Source organism: Myotis daubentonii, chromosome 2, assembly GCF_963259705.1.
Source record: "Myotis daubentonii chromosome 2, mMyoDau2.1, whole genome shotgun sequence".
NCBI classification, from domain to species: Eukaryota; Metazoa; Chordata; class Mammalia; order Chiroptera; family Vespertilionidae; genus Myotis; species Myotis daubentonii.
In genome coordinates, this window is record NC_081841.1 from 37665249 (window position 1) to 37684200 (window position 18952).

General features: G+C 36.2%; 1 protein-coding gene across 2 annotated transcripts in view; it reads left to right on the top strand.

Moving 5' to 3' along the window:
- The window catches only part of CCDC91 (coiled-coil domain containing 91), a 286701-nt gene that overhangs the window by 223193 nt on the left and 44556 nt on the right, over nt 1-18952 (top strand). For both annotated transcript variants that reach the window (XM_059682459.1, XM_059682460.1), the window contains exon 12: nt 11752-11865. In XM_059682459.1, the coding sequence (XP_059538442.1) occupies nt 11752-11865 (114 nt within the window). The remainder of the gene's footprint in view (nt 1-11751; nt 11866-18952) is intronic.

An 18952-nucleotide genomic window follows, 5' to 3' on the forward strand; every position in this document is an offset into this window, starting at 1 on the left:
CAAATTAATGTATTGTAGAAATGGTAACTATGTTAATTTTACACTAGAAAAATCTGGCAGACACCATTTTAACAAAATGACCAAGGTTAGCATCTCCTGTGATAAATTATGTTTAATACCACTTACCACCTCATATGATATAGTGAGAAGCCTGCTTCATTTTTAGGATTCTTTGCCGAAATCCATACTCCGGTCTAATTACAAGGGGGAAAAGAGAGATAAATCCAAATTCCTTCAAAAACCTGAAAAGCCCTCTTTGTTAGTATCAGTGCCATAAAAAGGAAAGACTGAAAAATTGTCACAGATTAGAGGAGATTAATGAGATATGATGTCTGAGTACTATGTTTTACCCTAGATTAATCCTGGAACAGAAAAAAGTATATTAGGGAAAACTTTGTGAAATACAAATAAAATCTGTAGTCACTTTAATATTATCCTATCTAATAAAGATGGAATATGAAAATTGACCGTAACTTCGTGACAAATATGGCAGCACCCACAGCCAATAAGGAGGGAATATGCAAATTGATGTGACAAGGTGACAGGCGGAATGTGGCTCTGGCCAGAGTGAAGGTGGAAAGGCAGCTCCAGGCCAGAACAAAGGCAGTCCGGCAGCCAGGGGAAGGAAGGCCTATTCTTGCACAAATCTTCGTGCATCGGGCCTCTAGTATGATAATATTAGGGGAAGCTAGATTAAAGGTATCTGAGAACTCTTATACTATCTTTGCAAGTGTTCTGTAAATATAAAATTGTTTCCAAATAATGTTTGATTTACTTTTTCTTAAACGTAACTAGCTAAAAAGAGTAGACAAAATACTCATTTTTACCTACTCCCTTCTAAAACCCCACTGAAATAAAAATCTGAAATGGAACCCTAAGCTAGAACTAGAGACAACTGAGAATATCAATATACATTGTACAAACTCCAAGGGCTTCCTAGTTTGTGGCACCAGATATCTCTGGAAGTGAGAATGAAGATGAAGCTTCAAATGGAAGGAAAGTTTAAACATCTGTTTAATAAGTGGTTAGATCTCCACTCATTTTTTCCAATCCTGGCAGAAAATTGAGATTATCTGGGAACAAAAATAAAATGCAGAATATCTGAACCAGGGACCATTAGGCACAGTTGAAGGCAAAGGTGCTATAATGAAATGGGGTTGGGAGGAGAGCAAAGTGAAAAGTTTTATGCTGATTGTTGAGAACCTTAGCTATTTTCCCCATCCCAGCTCTCAGAGTGCTGACAACCAGACAGGAAATTGGAAGATTCTTTTCTGAGGAATCTAGGCCACTCAAGAAAAGAGACCTAAACATATTGGTATCAAAATTGCCCTGAGGAAACAACCCAGCCATATTACTCTGCTGTTCAGATCACAGTCCATAAACCACAGCTGCAAGCACAGAGATGTTACTCAGCACTTTCGAGCTCTACTCTGTAACCAAGAGCAAGTAGTCAAGTAGAACAGTCACGTTCTCATGAAAAGCAGAATAAAACAGATGATGTGGAGACATGAAACGTTAAAAAAGTTATCATTAATTTCCTCGGAGGTAAGAGAAGATTTTACATCTATGAAACAGGAAAAGAATGCTATTTTTAAGTCAAATGAAAACATTAGAAATTTAAAATATGGTAGAAAGTTAAAAACTAAAACAATAATCAGAAGATAAAGTTATAGAAGTCTTCCAGAGAAAAGGCTGTAAAAATACAAAGAAATGGAAAACATGAGTGTAAAGATCAGAAAAGTAGGCACTCAACTCAGGTGGTTGATTAACTGAATAAGATTTGGGGAACTAAATGGATGCAGAAATAATTTATAATCATTATTACTATTATGATTACTACTATAAAAGTAAAATCTCCCAGAATTTAAGGACATAAGCTTCAGGATTATAAGATATGAATTTCTAGATAGGACTACAACTAGGTTTGTCAAGAATATTTTGAGAAAGAGGGCTAAATACATAAATGTTCTCATAGAAAAGGTTATGCAAGTGATAAGGAAATCAGAATGTAGTCAGAACTCAACTTAAAACTGCAGAAATTTCCAAGTTGGAAATCCACACTTAACCGAATAAATCAAATGAGAGAGTAGAATAAAGGCATTTTTCAGACAAAGGAGATATTAAAACTTTACTTCTCATGTGCCTTTTCTTAGAAATATGGAGGGAGGTTCTTTATCAAAACAAAGGAGTAAGCCAAAAAAGAAGAATCCCACGGTATTTAGAAAAATGGAGAGAGTATTTAAGAGAGGTATAGTGAATACCCAGAAGTATGCATGAGGGAGATCCCAAAATAGACAGCTATATAACAGCTGGAGAACAACAAATCCAGTTTGGAGATACATCTCCAAGAGGATAAACATAATAGAATTTCTGATATCTTTGAAAATATTGAGTACATATTTAGACAATTAGAATTTGGAAATCAATTGATAGCACACATTTGCTCAGGCCAATATAATGTGGCTTTAGTAACACTGTATCATTTCTGAACCAAAATCTTAAGAGACCTTAGGTTCTTTTGCTCTTTTGCAACTCTGTCCAGCAACTATGTGAAAAATCCTGAGCTAGTCTGCTGGAGAACGGGAGACCACAGGAAGGACAAACAGGCTATACTGTCTGATTCCATTCTAGTAATAGTAGCCAAATCAACCCCAGCTCTCATTAAGATCCTTGAGTGAAAGAAATAGACTTATAGGTTCAGGAAGTGCAGAGTCTCAAACAAGAGGAACCCAAAGAGTCCCACACCAAGACACATTGTAATTAAAATGCCAAGGATTAAAGACAGAGAGAGAATCTTAAAAGCAGCAAAAGCAGTTACCTACAAGGGAACACCCCTACGACTGTCAGCTGATTGCAGGCCAGAAGGGAGTGGCAAGAAATACTCAAAGTGATGAATAGCAAGGACCTCCAACCAGTCACCTTGTATTTGGGGCAAACAACCAATATTAGTCTAACCAGCAAAGCTATCATTTAGAATTGAAGGTCAGATAAATAGCTTCACAGACAACAAAAAGCTAAAGGAGTTCATCACCACCAAACCAGTATTACATGCGATGTTGAAAGATATTCTTTAAGAAGAGGAAGAAGAAGAAAAAGAAAAAATATGAATAATAAAATGGCAATAAATATATATCTATTAAAACAAATGAACAAGAAATCTAATGAACAAAATAAACTGGTGAATAAAATAGAATCAGCAGCATGGAAACATGGAATAGACTGACAAATCTCAGAAGGAAAGGGAGGCGGGCGTGGGAAGAGATTAACCAAAGATCTTTTACGTATACTAGAGGCCCGGTGCACGGATTCATGCACCGGTGGGGTTGCTCAGGCTGGCCTGTGACCCCTCGGATGTCGGAGACCCGGTTTCAGCCCAATCCCTACAGGCCAGTCCGAGGGACCCCACTGGTGCACGAATCCATATTCAGGACTGGTTTCGGCCCAATCCCCACAGGCCAGGCCGATGGACCCCCCCCCCAATGCACGAATCCGTGCACTGGGCCTCTAGTATGCATATAAGATCTTTGGCTAATCTCTTCCTGCCCTCCCCACTTCCCTCTGAGATTCATCAATCTATTCCATGTTTCCATGCCTGTGTCTTGAGCATCTGCCCCCTGGTGGTCATTGTTCATCATAGCTACCGGTTGGAAAGTTGCTTAGGCTTTTATATATATAGATATGAATTACCTATGGACACAGACAATAGGGTGGTGAAGGCCTGGGGTGGGGTGGGAACCAAGAAGAGGGGGATAATGGGGCAGAAAAAAGGAGGACATCTGTAATACTCTCAACAATAAAGATTTTAAAAAAATAGAAAGTCAGTTAACTAAGACAAATGGTTGCAAATACTCATTTATTAATGCTCATATGAATGAGATTCTACATATTTCATCTTTTAATATGTCTTTTAAGATAGGTATTGCCAAATTTTGATATCAGTCAATGAGCATGACTTTAATTGAGCATATTCATCATTTGACAAGCATTTTTAGAATTAGGTTCTATTAATATGTTCCTTTTAGCATATAATTACAGTGCCAATTAATTCCAATTAAAGGTTAGAGGAAAGTGTTTCAGTTGCACAGTAAATGGATTTTGAAATATGGACATTTTATATTTGCATCAGTATCTAAAAAACACTGATGGAACTGTAATTTGAGCTCATAAATTTGTGTAGGCATGGAAGTCTCACTTCTCTTTTTAACTTGATGCACAGGAACTGTATAACACAGTTGGACTACTTGTAATTCCAATACTCATTTTCTAAGGTGCATTTTCACAACTATGTGAAACTTTTTTATATAATACACAATTAGATAATATGAATACTGTGTATAGAAACAAAAAATTACTAAAGTACACAGTTGTCCCAGAAAATGGATTACAGCCTACAATGGATTATAGTTTACAAACCAGAATTGAGTTGATTGCTGAGATTTGGTCTATAAATAATTTTTGTTTACAATCCTTGACTAAATTATACAGATAAAAACAAATAACCACCGATCATTTATTTGTTCAGGATCATGTAGTTACTGAAATGCATGGTAGATTTAATGGTTACTAAAGCCTAACTATACTTTAAGCAATAAAGAGAAATTAAGAAATCTTGTACAGATATCACATAAGCATTTAGCCCTAAATGACATTTATCATGACTTGTTTAATTGTAACAGTATAGAAACTGATTCCAGTCATTCACTTTTTAAAAAAATTAGTATGTAAAACTCTTTACCATACTTAAAACTAGCTATATAATAATTTTTAATATTTTCTTTTTTCAATAAATCTTTATAGTTGGAAGTATTATATATGTCCCCTTTTTCCCCTCATTGACCTCCCTCTGGCCCACCCCACACCCTACCCCAGGCCTTTACCACTCTATTATCTGTGTCCATGGATTATGCATATATACATACTAGAGGCCCGATGCATCGATGCATGAAATTCGTGCAAGGGGCTCGGCCCTCACAGCCACAGTGGCTTGCCTCGGCCCTTGCAGCCCCAGCTTCGTCCAGAAGGACGTCCAGAAAGATGTCCAGCTGACCCGTACTTTTATTATAGATAAGGTCTTTGGTTGATTACCTCCCACTATATGACTTCTTACATATATTTTTTAGATAAAAATTTTAGTATATGTTTAGAAATGTAACTAAACATTTTAACAAATAAACCATAAGATATATGCAAATGGATGTTTTTCCCCCAAAACTACTTTAGAGCAGTGCTTCTCAACTGGTGGTGATCTCATGAGTAAATGCCAAATACGCTGTTTAGCACAAGGCATCCCATCTCCAGCCCCAATAAAGAATTGTCAATAGTGCTGAGGTTGAGAAACCTTTCCTTAGAGAATATACCATGTTCCAATATACCAATGGTGTGGCCATTACTAAAATAAGCTGGAATATAGTTTTTCAAAATTGCTTATTTGAATATGCTAGTTGTGTCAAATTTTCATTCCTTATGAGGTATATTTTATTTTGGACTAATTATGACTCATTGGGAAAATATAGTTTATTCATGGAATTCAGTAAAGCATGCAGGCAGATATTCACAGGCACTTGTATAAATGTGCACAAAAGTTTTATCTCCAATCCAGAATTTGGTTTGGTTTAGAAAATGGAAGGCTTTTGCAGCCTTGGCCAGTGTGGCTCAGTTGGATGGGTATTGTCCCGTGCACCGAAAGGTTGCTGGTTCAATTCCACATGCCTAGTAAGGGACATGCAGTAGACAGCAGATCTCACATTGAAGTTTCTCTCTCCTCTCTCTCTCCCTTTCCCTTCCTCTCTCTAAAAATCAATTAAAAAAACATTTTTTAAAAAGAAAATGGAACACTTAAACTTTCCTTTTGTATCATCCTACATAATAAAACCCTAATATGCAAATCGACTGAACAGCAGAATGACTGGTCTCTATGATACACACTGACCACCAGGGGGCAGACGCTTAATGCAGGAACTGCCCCCTGGTGATCAGTGCACACCCAAAGGGGGAGCCCTGCTCAGCCAGAAGCTGGGCTCAGGGCTGGAGAGCACAATGGTGGTGGCGGGAGCCTTCCCCACCTCCACTGCAGGTGGGCGTTAAGGAGCGAGGGGTCCCGGACTGCGAGAGCCCCAGACTGCGAGAGGGATGTCCGACTGCCGGCTTAGGTGGACATTGCCTGAGGGGTCCCGGACTTTGAGAGGGTACAGGCTGGGCAGAGGGACCTCCCACCCCCCAGTGCACGAATGCCGTACCCCAGGCCTCTAGTATTTAAAGGAATTTGTTTATTGACAAGTACTCTTTAAGGACGGATTGCAAAAACTTGACTCTCACCTAACACCCATTTGAGAGAAGAGAATCAAGAAAAACTTTCTTTGTAAATGGTTGTCAGCTCAGAAATTAGGAGAGGAAGATCTAAAAAATGTGACAGATGAGCATGTAGCAGAAACTCTAACACACCCCAAAAATGTCAGTTTGAAGAATATATTAGATACTTCATATTTTTTCTGGATGTATTCTTTTTATTTTAATTGAGCATTTGCTGCCCTAGCTGGTTTGTCCAGTGGATTGAGCATCGGCCTATGGACTGAAGTGTCCTGGGTTCAATTCTGGTCAAGGGCATATGCCTGGGTTGTGGGTTCGATCGCCAGTAGGGGATGTGCAGGAGAGAACCAGTCGATCATTCTCTCTCATCATTGATGTTTCTATATCTCTCTCCCTCTCCCTTCATCTATGAAATCAATAAAAATATATATTTAAAAATAAATAAATAAGATAAAAAATAAATCGAGAGTCAGACCAAGATGGCAGCATAGGTTAACGCCGGAGATTGCTGCCTCGAACAACCACTTCAGAGATATAACTAAAGGACAGAACGGACATCATCCAGAACCACAGGAAGGCTGGCTGAGTGGAAATTCTACAACTAGGAGGAAAGAGAATATCATACCCAGACTCAGAGGAGGCGCAGTGCTGAAGTGAAATACTCAGGTGCAGAGTGCACACGCGGAGCGGGCTGGCAGCAAGGGCGCGGTTGTTGTTTTCAATCCGGAGGGAGTTTCAGACTCTGAGCTCCAGATCCGGGCGAGTCTCTGGGAACCCAGACTCAAACATGAGAAGCGGGACTGTCTGGCTTCGGTCGGAACTCGAAGGCAGCTTTCTCTTCGAGGTTTGCAGCGGTTGCTGGGACTCTGAGAGGCAGAGCCCCTAGGGACGGAACTGAGAGCAGCCATAACTGCTTGCTCCGCCCGCCCTGTAGATCCCCGGGGACCCGCCCTGCCCAAGCCCTGCGCAGAGCCATTTGCCAGATAGCCTCAGGCAAACGCTAGATTAGCACCACCCTAGAGATCCAGCACAGAAGCTCTCCCACTGCAGACACAGCTGACTCTCATAGCCAGTTAGCCTGGAGGTCAAATCACCCCTGGTATTGCCGACAACAATCAAGGCTTAACTAAAACAAGACTGTGCACAAAAACCACTAGGGGGTGCACCAAGAAAAGATAAAAAAATGTGGAGACAAAGAAACAGGACGCAAATGTCAGAAATGGAAGATATAGAGCTCAAAACCACACTTTTAAGGTCTCTCAAGAACTGTCTAGAAGCTGCCGATAAACTTAGTAAGGCCCTCGAAAGGACTGGTGAGACTGCCGATAAATGTAGTGAGATCCTCAAGAAATCTAATGAGACCCTCGATGTTGTGATAAAGAACCAACTAGAAATTAAGCATACACTGACTGAAATAAAGAATATTATACAGACACCCAACAGCAGACCAGAGGAGCGTAAGAATCAAGTCAAAGTTCGAAATGCGAAGAAGCAAAAAACACCCAACCGGAAAAGCAAAATGAAAAAAGAATCCGAAAATACGAAGATAGTGTAAGGAGCCTCTGGGACAGCTTCAAGCGTACCAACATCAGAATTATAGGGATGCCAGAAGATGAGAGAGAGCAAGATATTGAAAACCTATTTGAAGAAATAATGACAGAAAACTTCCCCCACCTGGTGAAAGAAATAGACTTACAGGTCCAGGAAGTGCAGAGAACCCCAAACAAAAGGAATCCAAAGAGGACCACACCAAGACACATCATAATTAAAATGCCAAGAGCAAAAGACAGAGAGAATCTTAAAAGTAGCAAGAGAAAGAAACCCAGTTACCTACAAGGGAATACCCATATGACTGTCAGCTGATTTCTCAACAGAAACTTTGCAGGCCAGAAGGGAATGGCAAGAAATATTCAAAGTGATGAATACCAAGAACCTACAACCAAGATTACTTTATCCAGCAAAGCTATCATTCAGAACAGAAGGTCAGATAAAGAGCTTCACAGATAAGGAAAAGCTAAAGGAGTTCATCACCACCAAACCAGTATTATATGAAATGCTGAAAGGTATCCTTTAAGAAGAGGAAGAAGAAGAAAAAGGTAAAGATACAAATTATGAACAACAAATATGCATCTATCAACAAGTGAATCTAAGAATCAAGTGAATAAATAATCTGGTGATCATAATAGAATCAGGGACATAGAAAAGGAATGGACTGACTATTCTTGGGGGGGAAAGGGGTGTGGGAGATGCGGGAAGAGACTGGACAAAAATCGTGCACCTATAGATGAGGACAGTGGGTGGGGAGTGAGGGCGGAGGGTGGGGCGGGAACTGGGAGGAGGGAAGTTATGGGGGGAAAAAAGAACAAATGTAATAATCTGAACAATAAAGATTTAATTAAAAAAATGGAGCATTTGCTTACAGTCAAAGAATTCTGGTCAATTTTATCGAGATAACCCTTGCTAGATAGAAATTCTGATTGACATTTAATAGAGGACAGATCTTTTATTTTCAAACTAAGGGCCCAGTGCACGAATTTGTGCACCTTGAAAGGAACTGTGGGCCACAAGGCTGTGGTGGGCACAGGGGCGGGTCTCGGCCCATACTCCACACCCCCACCCAGCACCTCCCGCTGCAGCCCCTGGTCCCCTGTCTGATGGCAGCCCCACTCCCGCTGCCGCCACTCCCACACGCTGATGACACCAGCCCCACTCTCACCCGCTGATGGTGCGGAGGGATTGGGGTTGATGCCAGCAGGGGGTGCAAGCAGAGCTGGCGCCATCAGGGGGTGTGAGCTGCACCTGTTGGCCCTGATCTCCCCTCAGGAGTACGGGGAGGTGGAGAAGCCCTGAGGGGCGATCAGGGCCAGCAGCCTCTGCTCACACCTGCTGATGGCGGCTAGTGACTGGAGCTGGCGCTGGGCGCTGGCAGCGCGTGCGAGCAGTGGCTCCAGTGCCAGCAGCAGGTTTAAGCACCGGGCAGGACTATGGTGCATGGGAGCAAACAATTTTCAGTAACCACTAGAGGCTCGCCCCGATGACAGCAACCGGCACCCCGCCTTGGTCTGGCACCCCTGCTCACCTGCTCCACCATCTCACCACGGCCAATGACCACCATGTCCTGTGTGCAACCCCTGGTGGTCAGCACATGTCATAGTGACCAGTTGTTCGGTTGTTCCACCATTCAGTCTATTTGCATATTAGGGTTTTATATATATAGATAATCCAAGTCTACAATCCTTACCTACAGTTCTAAAATTCTAAACGTTCTGAAAACTAAGGATTTTTGTAACTCAGTTATTGACAAAAACCTGAACTGGTGTGAAGCTATTTATATTTTTAATTTATCCACATAGTGTGAATATTCATTTCAGAAGTATTAATGTGATGTTTTTCAAGGGTCTTATTAATATGTGCAATATTATTTGCCTTATAAAAATCTGAAAATTTTTAAGTTCCAAATTATCAACTATAAAACTAACAGAAATTTTAATTGTAGATGCTTTTAAGTAATCTTACTTGTCCTCATTTATTTCTTTAAAAAATTACTGTAGTTTTGCAACCTTTTAAAAATTATGGAAGCAGCTGAGTGTTTTATCATTTTATCAGTGGAACTAAAGGATGTTGAAAATAAAATACTAATTTTTAAAGTCACCATTAGAGGGATTTTCAGATATTTTACTGAATTTAGGAAAGAAATCAGCAAAATGAAGGTGATAGCAATATTAAAAGTGGGAAGAAGACATGATCAAGGAAATGATAAGAGATAATGTATATATTGCCAATATTGCTATGAAAATGTTGAGTATCACATGATAATTTTTTAAAATGCAGAATGAAATTAGATATCATTCTTCCTCAAAATCTGGTAAACCTAAATATAACCAAGGATATAAAAAAGCCATTTTCAGGGGAAAAAAATTAAACAAAATGTCAAAAGCTATGACAGCTATTATATTCTGTAGCCAAAATGATTTTACTTCTTGAAGTGATCTTAAGAAAATATATAACATGCATCACAAAGATACATATATGAATGCTCATCACTGATTTATTCTATTAAAAAAACAACCAAAATATCCATGAGTAACAATTGGTGAAATAAGTTATATATCCCTGTAATGGAGTATACATCATATTATAAAAGAATATATACTGGTTTAAAAATATTCAAAATCTATTTTAACTGAAAAATGCCAGTTTTAACTGTAGAAAATAGTATTTACAGTTTGTTCTCCAACTATGAGGTGTATATGTGTGTTGTTTTGTATTCATATTTTTCTGTACTTGCAAATGTTCTACAGTAAATATATTCAGAATAGGAAATTGTTAATATTTTATATTTTCTGAGTTATATATACATGTCTAAAATTAATTGGAAAAGCTACAAAATGAAGGAAATGTTACTGAGAAATTTCAAGACATTTTGTCATTGATTGCCTGTCCAAAAAAAAAAAAAAAAAGGCCGAACCGGTCCGGTTTGGCTCAGTGGATAGAGCATCGGCCTGCGGCCTGAAGGGTCCCAGGTTCGATTCTGGTCAAGGGCATGTACCTGGGTTGCGGTCACATCCCCAGTAGGGGGCGTGCAGGAGGCAGCTGATAGATCTCTCTCAGCGATGTTTCTAGCTCTCTGTCCCTCTCCCTTCTTCTCTGTGAAAAATCAATAAAAATATTTTTTAAAAAAGGGTGCTACCTATATAGATAAATAGAACTTAAGGAAGTTTGTTTTGTGACATTTATCCAGTCATGAAGGAATATTTTAGCAGGAAATATTACCACTGTTTGAGAAGTATTATATTACTTTTTCAAAATTTTAGCCCTTTTTCTCCTTGTCTGAAATTCTGAAATCTGGTGGGTACCTGATTATTATTTCAGTAAAATGGGGTGTACACTTTTCTCCCTAGATTTCTCATTTCAAATATTAGCACAGAGGGTGGAATTTTTACCTCTTATTCATGGTGTCCAGCTCTCAACATCTTAACCTGGCAGGAGAACCAAACGAGCTGTAAATCTTACCACCCAGACCACACTTGATTATTGTACGATGGGAAAATTAAACGTGAATAAAACAGCTAGAGCATTAGGGTGTTCTTGGAAGAATAAACACAAGTTGGAAGTCTTATGTGGATAGTGCAAAGTACAGGAAAGCAATCAATCATGTAAACATCAAATGAAAGGTTGGTAAGGAAGCCATTGGAGTCTGTCAGGCGCTCCCTGCAATAAATGGCTCATTCCATTGCTTTCCCTTTCACTCAGTTTAGAAAAGTGCATTCTGTGGAATCTCTAACAGATCTCAAAATATTTTGTCAGTTCCTAGTCCTATTTAAAGACACATTTTGCACAGAATGAGCTCAAACCATTGAAGAGGATTTTTAGTTGATATAAAATGGACACAAATTTTGTCATAGTGCATACTTACATGACTTGTTTTCCTCCTCCCACAAACAGGAAACTGTTAAGGCTGCAATAATAGAAGAGCAAAAGCGCAGTGCAAAGGCTGTGGAAGAGGCAGTAAAAAGAACACGAGATGAACTGATCGAGTACATAAAAGAACAGAAAAGGGTAAGTTTCTCCTGAAGGGTTCTGATTTGTGCTTCCATAAACAGAAGCAGGAGCATCTATACATATTTAAAATGTCCTTTGCCGTGTAATTTGGAATATCTATCTATGATTATTTTCTGATACAATATATATTCTAATAGTTATATCTATAGACATAAATCCCATCTGTCAACAAAAAAGCAATACAATAATTTCTTGCCACCATTTTAATTTTACACATGAGTAAAGATGGTAGTTTTAGATTATTTTTAAAGTAACATTGGTTTATAACATTATATAAATTTTAGGTGTGAGATATTATAATTCAATATGTCTATATACTACGAGTTTACTACCAAAAGTCTAATTTCCATCCATGACCATAAATATGACCCCCTTTATCCATTTCACCCTCCTCCACCCCTCTTTCCCGCTAGGAACCACCAATCTGTTGTCTGCCTCTCCATTTGTCTTTGTTTTATTTTGTTTTACTTTTCTCATTCCACATAAGTGAAATCATATGGTATTTGAATTTATCTGATTTATTTTACTTAGCATAGTATCTTCAAGGTCCATCTGTGTTGATGCAAATCGCAAGACTTTATTATGGCTCAGTAGTATTCCATTGTTTATACAGTTGACCTTTGAACAGTGGTGGGGTCAGGGTCACTTAACATTCTGCACAAAAACTTGTGTATAACTTCTGACTCCCTAAAACCTAACTACTAAAATTCTATTGTTGACTGGAAGCCTTACTGATTACCTAAATAGTCAAACACATTGTGTATGTTACATGTAATTATATACTATCTTCTTACAATAAAGTAAGCAAGAGAAAATAAAATGTTATTAGGAAAATCATAAAAGAAAATTCATTTATAGTATTGACTGAGAAAGATCAGTGTACAAGTGGACACAAGCAGTTCAAACCTGTGTTATTCTCAACAGTCAGTGATGACTATTACTTCTTTATCTATTAGCTCATCAGTGGACACTTAGATTGTTTCTGTATCTTGGTTATTATAAATAGTGCTGCAGGGATCATAGGGGTGCATACATCTTTTTGAATTAGTGGATTTTTCCCCCAGAAACAGAATACTTGGATCATATGGTAGTTCTTTTCTTACTCTTTTGAGGAATCTTCATAGTGTTTTCCATAGTGGCTGTACTAATTTTCATTCCTACCAACAGTGTATGAGGGTTTCCTTTTTCTCACGTCTTCTCCAACACTTTTTATTTCCTGTCTTTAATGAGAGTAATTCTTACAGGTGTGAGAGGATATCTAATTGTGGTTTTGGTTTGCATTTCCCTAGTAGTAGTGATGTTGAACATCTTTTCATGTGTCTGTTACATTCAGATTTTGTACCCATTTTTCAATTGGATTGTTTGTTTTGTTGTTGAGTTGTATGAATTCTTTATAGTTTGTATATTAACCCCTTTTCAGATGTACAATTTTCAAATATATTTTCCCATTCACTAGGTTGCCTATCATTTTGCTGATGCTTTCCTTTGCTTCTTATTTTGATGTAGTCCCATTTGTTTATTTTTGCTTATGTTTCCCTTGCTGTTGGAGTCAAATCTACAAATAACACACTAAGACTGATGTCAAGGAGCTTATCACCCATGTTTTCTTCTATGAAATACATAGAAGAAAAGTTTTTAATATATTTTTATTATTTATGATGTAAGATAGTGGTTTAATTTCATTTTTTAGCATGTGGCTATTCAGTTTTCCCAACACCATTCTTTGAAAATACTTTCCTTTCTTCATTGTATGTTATTAGATCCTTTGCTGTAAATCAGTTGTCTGTATTCGTGTGGATCTGTAATTGTATTATTTATTTGTGTTATAACTGTAAGCCTACTTTTGCCCATCTCATATGTTCATCTGAAATATTGTCTTGTAATTTTTCTTATGTTTTGTCTTTTTCTGGCTTTGTTATCAGGGTAATGTTGACCACATAAAATGAATAAGGAAGCATTCCCTTCTCTTCAATTTTTTTGGAATAGTCGAGAAGGATTGGTATTAAATCTTCTTTGATTGCTTAGTAGAATTCACCAATCAAGCAGTCTGGTTCTGGACTTTTGTTTTCTGGGAAATTTTTTTATTACTGTTTTAATCTGCTTACTCTAGTGATTGTTCTATTCATATTTTCTATTTCTTCATGATTCAGTGTAGGAAGGTTGTATGATTCTAAGAATTTATGTTCTTTAAGTTTTCTCATTTGAAGGCTTATAGCTGTTTATAGAAGTCAGCTGTGATCCTTTATATTTCTGTAATATCTGTTGTAACTATTGTTTCTAATTTTTATTTATTTGAGCTTTCTCTCTTTTTTTTCTTAGTGAATCTAGCTAAAGGTTGTCAATTTATTTATCTTTTCAAAACACAAGCTCTTTTATTGATTTTTTCTATCATATTTTAGTCTCCATTTTATTTATTTCCTTTGATTTCTTCCTTGAACCAATTGTTTTTCAGTAGCATATTGTTAATCTCCATCTACTTGTGATTTTTCCAGTTCTCTTTTTGTAGTTGATTGTATTTTCAGACCATTGTCATTGGAAAAGATACTTGATACGATTTCAGTCTTAAATTTATTGAAACTTGTTTTATTTTAGCATATGGCCTTTCCTTGAGAATGTTCTGTGTGCATTTGAGAAAATTGTATATTCTGATGCTTTTTGAATAGAATGTTCTGTATATATCTATTTAAGTTCATTTGGTTTAATTTGTCATTTAAGGTTGAGGTTTCCTTTTATACTTTGTCTGGATGATGTAAATGCTATTAAAGTCCCATCTTATTATTGTGTTGCTGTCAGTTCCTCCCTTGAGGTCTTTTAATAGTTGCTTTATATATATTTCAATGCTTCTATGTTGGGTGCATTGTATTAATAAATATGTCTTCCTGATGGATTGTCACCTTTATCATTATATAATATCCATATTGGTCTTTTGTTACCTTTTTTTGGCTTGAAGTCTATTTTGTCTTTGATAAGAATGTTTGTACCCACTTTCTTTTGGCTAACATATGCTTGGAGGATCATCTTTAACCCATTCACTTTAAGCCTGTTTGTCTTTAAACCTGAAATGTGTCTCTTGAAGGCAGCATATAGTTGGGTATTGTTTTATAAACTATTCAAGCACTTTATGCCATTGTATTGTGAGTTCTAACCATTTACATGTAGGGTAATTATTGGTACAGGAAGATTTACTACTGCCATTTTATCTTTTGTTTTCTGATTATTCTGTATCTCCATTGTTTCATTTTCCTTTATTTTTGTCTGTCATTTTAGTTTGGTGGTTTTCTATGATGTTTTTCCTCAGTTTTTTTCTTTTTTTTTTTTAATGTTTTATGTCTCTGTTCTAGATGGCTTGTTTTTGTTTTTTTTAAGTATGGTTACCATGAGGTTTGTATAAAACATCTCAGTAAGTGATATATTCTCAGAAAACTCTTCTTTCCATATATATTCTCAACAGTTTATTTGGGATCAAGATGTACCCTTTTTATCATTTTTCTTTGAATAATTTACGGCCAGTCCTTATTTGAGCTTTGCTTTTAGACAAAAGATTATATAACAGAACAAATTCTGGTGGAAGGGTCCTGGTCAGGGTGTGTGTGGGAGGCAACCAATCGATGTGTCTCTTTCTCCATGTCTCTCCCCTTCTGTTCCACTCTCTCTAAAAAACGCAGTAGAGGAAATAAATATCCTTGGGTGAGGATTAATAATAACTAAAAAAGGAAACGGGATAAAATACCTGATGAAAGCACCAAATAATTACTAGATATTACAAATATATATTTAAGACCTATATACTCTTGATTTCTGTGTTTCAAATTAATTTGGGGGTTTGGAAATTTTTCACAAAAAATAAGACATCTCAAAGCATATAAAGTAATATTTCGAAGAAACAAATGTTTTGTTTTTTTTATCAAATGCATAATCCCCTTATCTCTTTCTAAACTACTAAACTAAGGCAGCTCAAAGAACACTTTTCCAGAACAAAAATTTTCCTCTCTTCTCTCCAGTTTTTTTAACTAGAGAGTCAACTTGAGATTTTCAACAGTAGACACATCAACAGCCCTATAGACCATGATTCCAACTGGCCCTACATTCCAGTCTGTGCAGTAATCTCCTCTTGAAGTTTTCAGAGATCTTTGAAGGAAGAAATCTAATGTTGTGTTAGTTCCTGTCTTTGCATGTCTTTTGTCCTTAACATTCTTGCCTTTGACATCATCTTACCCTTAACAAGTTCTCTAAAAGACTGAAATGAAGACTCTTTTTTTCCTGCATTTTTCCTTCAGTCTTTCACTTTTAGTAGATAAAAAATAATGAACAAAAATGCCTAACTTTTCAAATAAATTACATTTTACCCTTCCATATGCAGTGGAATCACAGATAATCATAAAGGAAAACATACCTTTTTCTGTTTATTAGCAATCAAAAAGTTTCTTTGTTTTGTTTTGTTTTAATCCTCACCCAAGGGAATTTTTTCCATTGATTTTTTTTTTTTTTTTTTTTTTTTTAGAGAGAGAGTGGAAGGAAGGGAGGGAAGGAGGGAGAAAGAAAGAGAAACATCAGTGTGACAGAGATACATCAATTGGTTGCCTTCCCCTGCATGCTCCCCAACCAGGGCCAGGGATTGAACCTGCAACCAGGTACATGCCCTTGACCGGTATTCGAACCAGAGACCCTTCTGTCTGTGGGCTGACACCGTAACCATTGAGAAACACCGGCAAGAGCACAATTAACAAGTTTTTAATTAGTTACCCTCCTTGTGAATATTCAATTTACACTTAGAATTAGAATTAAGATTGTATTAGAATTAAAATTAGAATTGTATTGAAAAAATGTTTTACTTTTAAATGCCACTTACCAGTTTTTTCTATCAAAGAAATAGGGGTGTCACCGATCTTTACAAATACACACTATTCATTGGGTCTACATATCTTGGAGAGATCAAAGTAGCTACCTACATATGAATTAATTAATTGAATTATAATTTACACTGAAATTGCATCCTAAGTTTTTTTAGTAAGTTGAATACATAGTACTTGTACTGTTAGTCTAAATCAAATAATAACCAAAAATTAGTATCTAATCAAAGCATATATCAAGAACTTCTTAAATGATCAACCAAAAAAATAATTCAAATTAATAATGGATCAATTTCAGTGATAAAAGTTCCTTTCTTATAAGTATTCTAAATGATAGGTTTTTAAAAATCCCTCTGTAAAACCTTATCTTTTATCCAGGGGAAAAAATTACATTGAATACACAAATTTAGTATGAAATTAAAAAGCTAATATTTTGCAGCTTCTACTCTCATAAGTTTTCCATATCACTTAATGGAAAATGCACAATTCCTTAATGAATTTAGAATATAATTTGTACAATTCAGAAGAAAAGTTAAACACAAAAATCTATAAAGATTTTAAAATATATTTAATTTGTCTGAGAATCACATAGGTACCTGCAAGTGTAGTTCTTTTGGTTTCATACTCCCTTGAATATTATAGCATCTAGATAAGGTAATAAACAATAACACATGGGTCAAATATGGCTTGCTGCTTATTTTTTATAAATAAAGTTTGATTGAAATAGCCACATCCATTCATTTATGCATTGTTCTTTGGCTGGTTTCATGCTGTGATAGCAGAATGAGTAGTTGAGAGAGACCATTGGGCCCACAGCCCTTTAAAATATTTTTTTTTTTAGTATGCCTCATTACAAGGAGACAATTGAAATTCCTTAGATGCTATTCTATAAAAGATTTCTCTCTTGATACTAATTGCCAGATAAGGCATTATAATATATTAAATTTGGTCATTAGTGCCATAAACTTTATTTTAGACTGAAGGAGATTGTAGAGAAAAAACATACGATATGGGTTAAGACCACATCCCTTGACACTTCCCTAGGGAGGAAGAATTTGTGGTTTATAATGACCTATGGCCCTTGGATTAGAATGAAGTGTTTCAACCCATCCCACAAGTTTAGACTGTTATACATGAGCTTCCTATGAGAGAGGAAGTGTGAATAACATTCAGCGTGCAACAACAACTCACAGCCAAGCAGTGATTCCTAAAAAATAAAATCTCGTCCAAATGTAATAAAAGATTATTATTTTTCCTCTTAAGAACCTGAATGATGGCCTGTGTTTTAAAAATCACCTCCAGGAAAATAATCTTCATTTTAGAGGATCCTTTTAATTTAGATCTTTAGAGAGGAATGATATGTAATTACCACTTTTACTTGAAAGGTCTTATGGTCAAAGCATTATCAGAATTTCTTAATTGTAAAAGGACTCATTTAATCCAATTTTGCCACAATATTCTTGAATGTTTACATCTCAAACTATTTATTAATAGTCAATATTTGGCCAAAATGAACTCTATTTTCTGATCAGTTCTACAGTTACTTGAATTTAAAAAAATAACATGTCAGAATTATTTTGTCCTTTAAAATATATCTAAATACACAAGTCATTATTACAAACAAGTTTTGTACATAGCAAATTAAGAAGATTGAATCATAATCCCAAAATTTTCTGTTGAAAACCTTTCTTTTTGTTAAGTTTGAAGTTATGTTGGTTTTCAGAAGTATTTTAAAATTAATTTTATTCTATTTTAGCATAGAGTTAAACAGTATGACCCCAGTCTGACACTTAACTTTAGTGAGTCTCTGTTCTTAATACTGTCTGTTAGGTAGAAAGAAGAAATAATTGTCATTTGTAAGAAATATGCAATAATTAAAAAATAACAATTCAGGCTTTGCACTAATATCTATCAAAATTTCTTATAAAACATAAATATAACTTTCTCTTACATACTTTAAATAATTGGACTATAGAAATTTTGTCTGTAGGATGGTAGGCTTACTGCATAATTGGTTAATATTCTTTTAAACTATCCTGAATACTTATGAATATCTGTTGCTCCCCATTTTTTTACTTACTTTTCAAGTATATAAACAGTTAAGAAATTAGTTGTTTGTCATTTGTGCTTTTTCAATGAAACTCTTGAAATGACTTTTATTTTGTTCTATTATCAAAATATCTTTCAATAGAAAGGAGATGGTATTATTACTAAAAGATGCTTGGTAGTTTTTA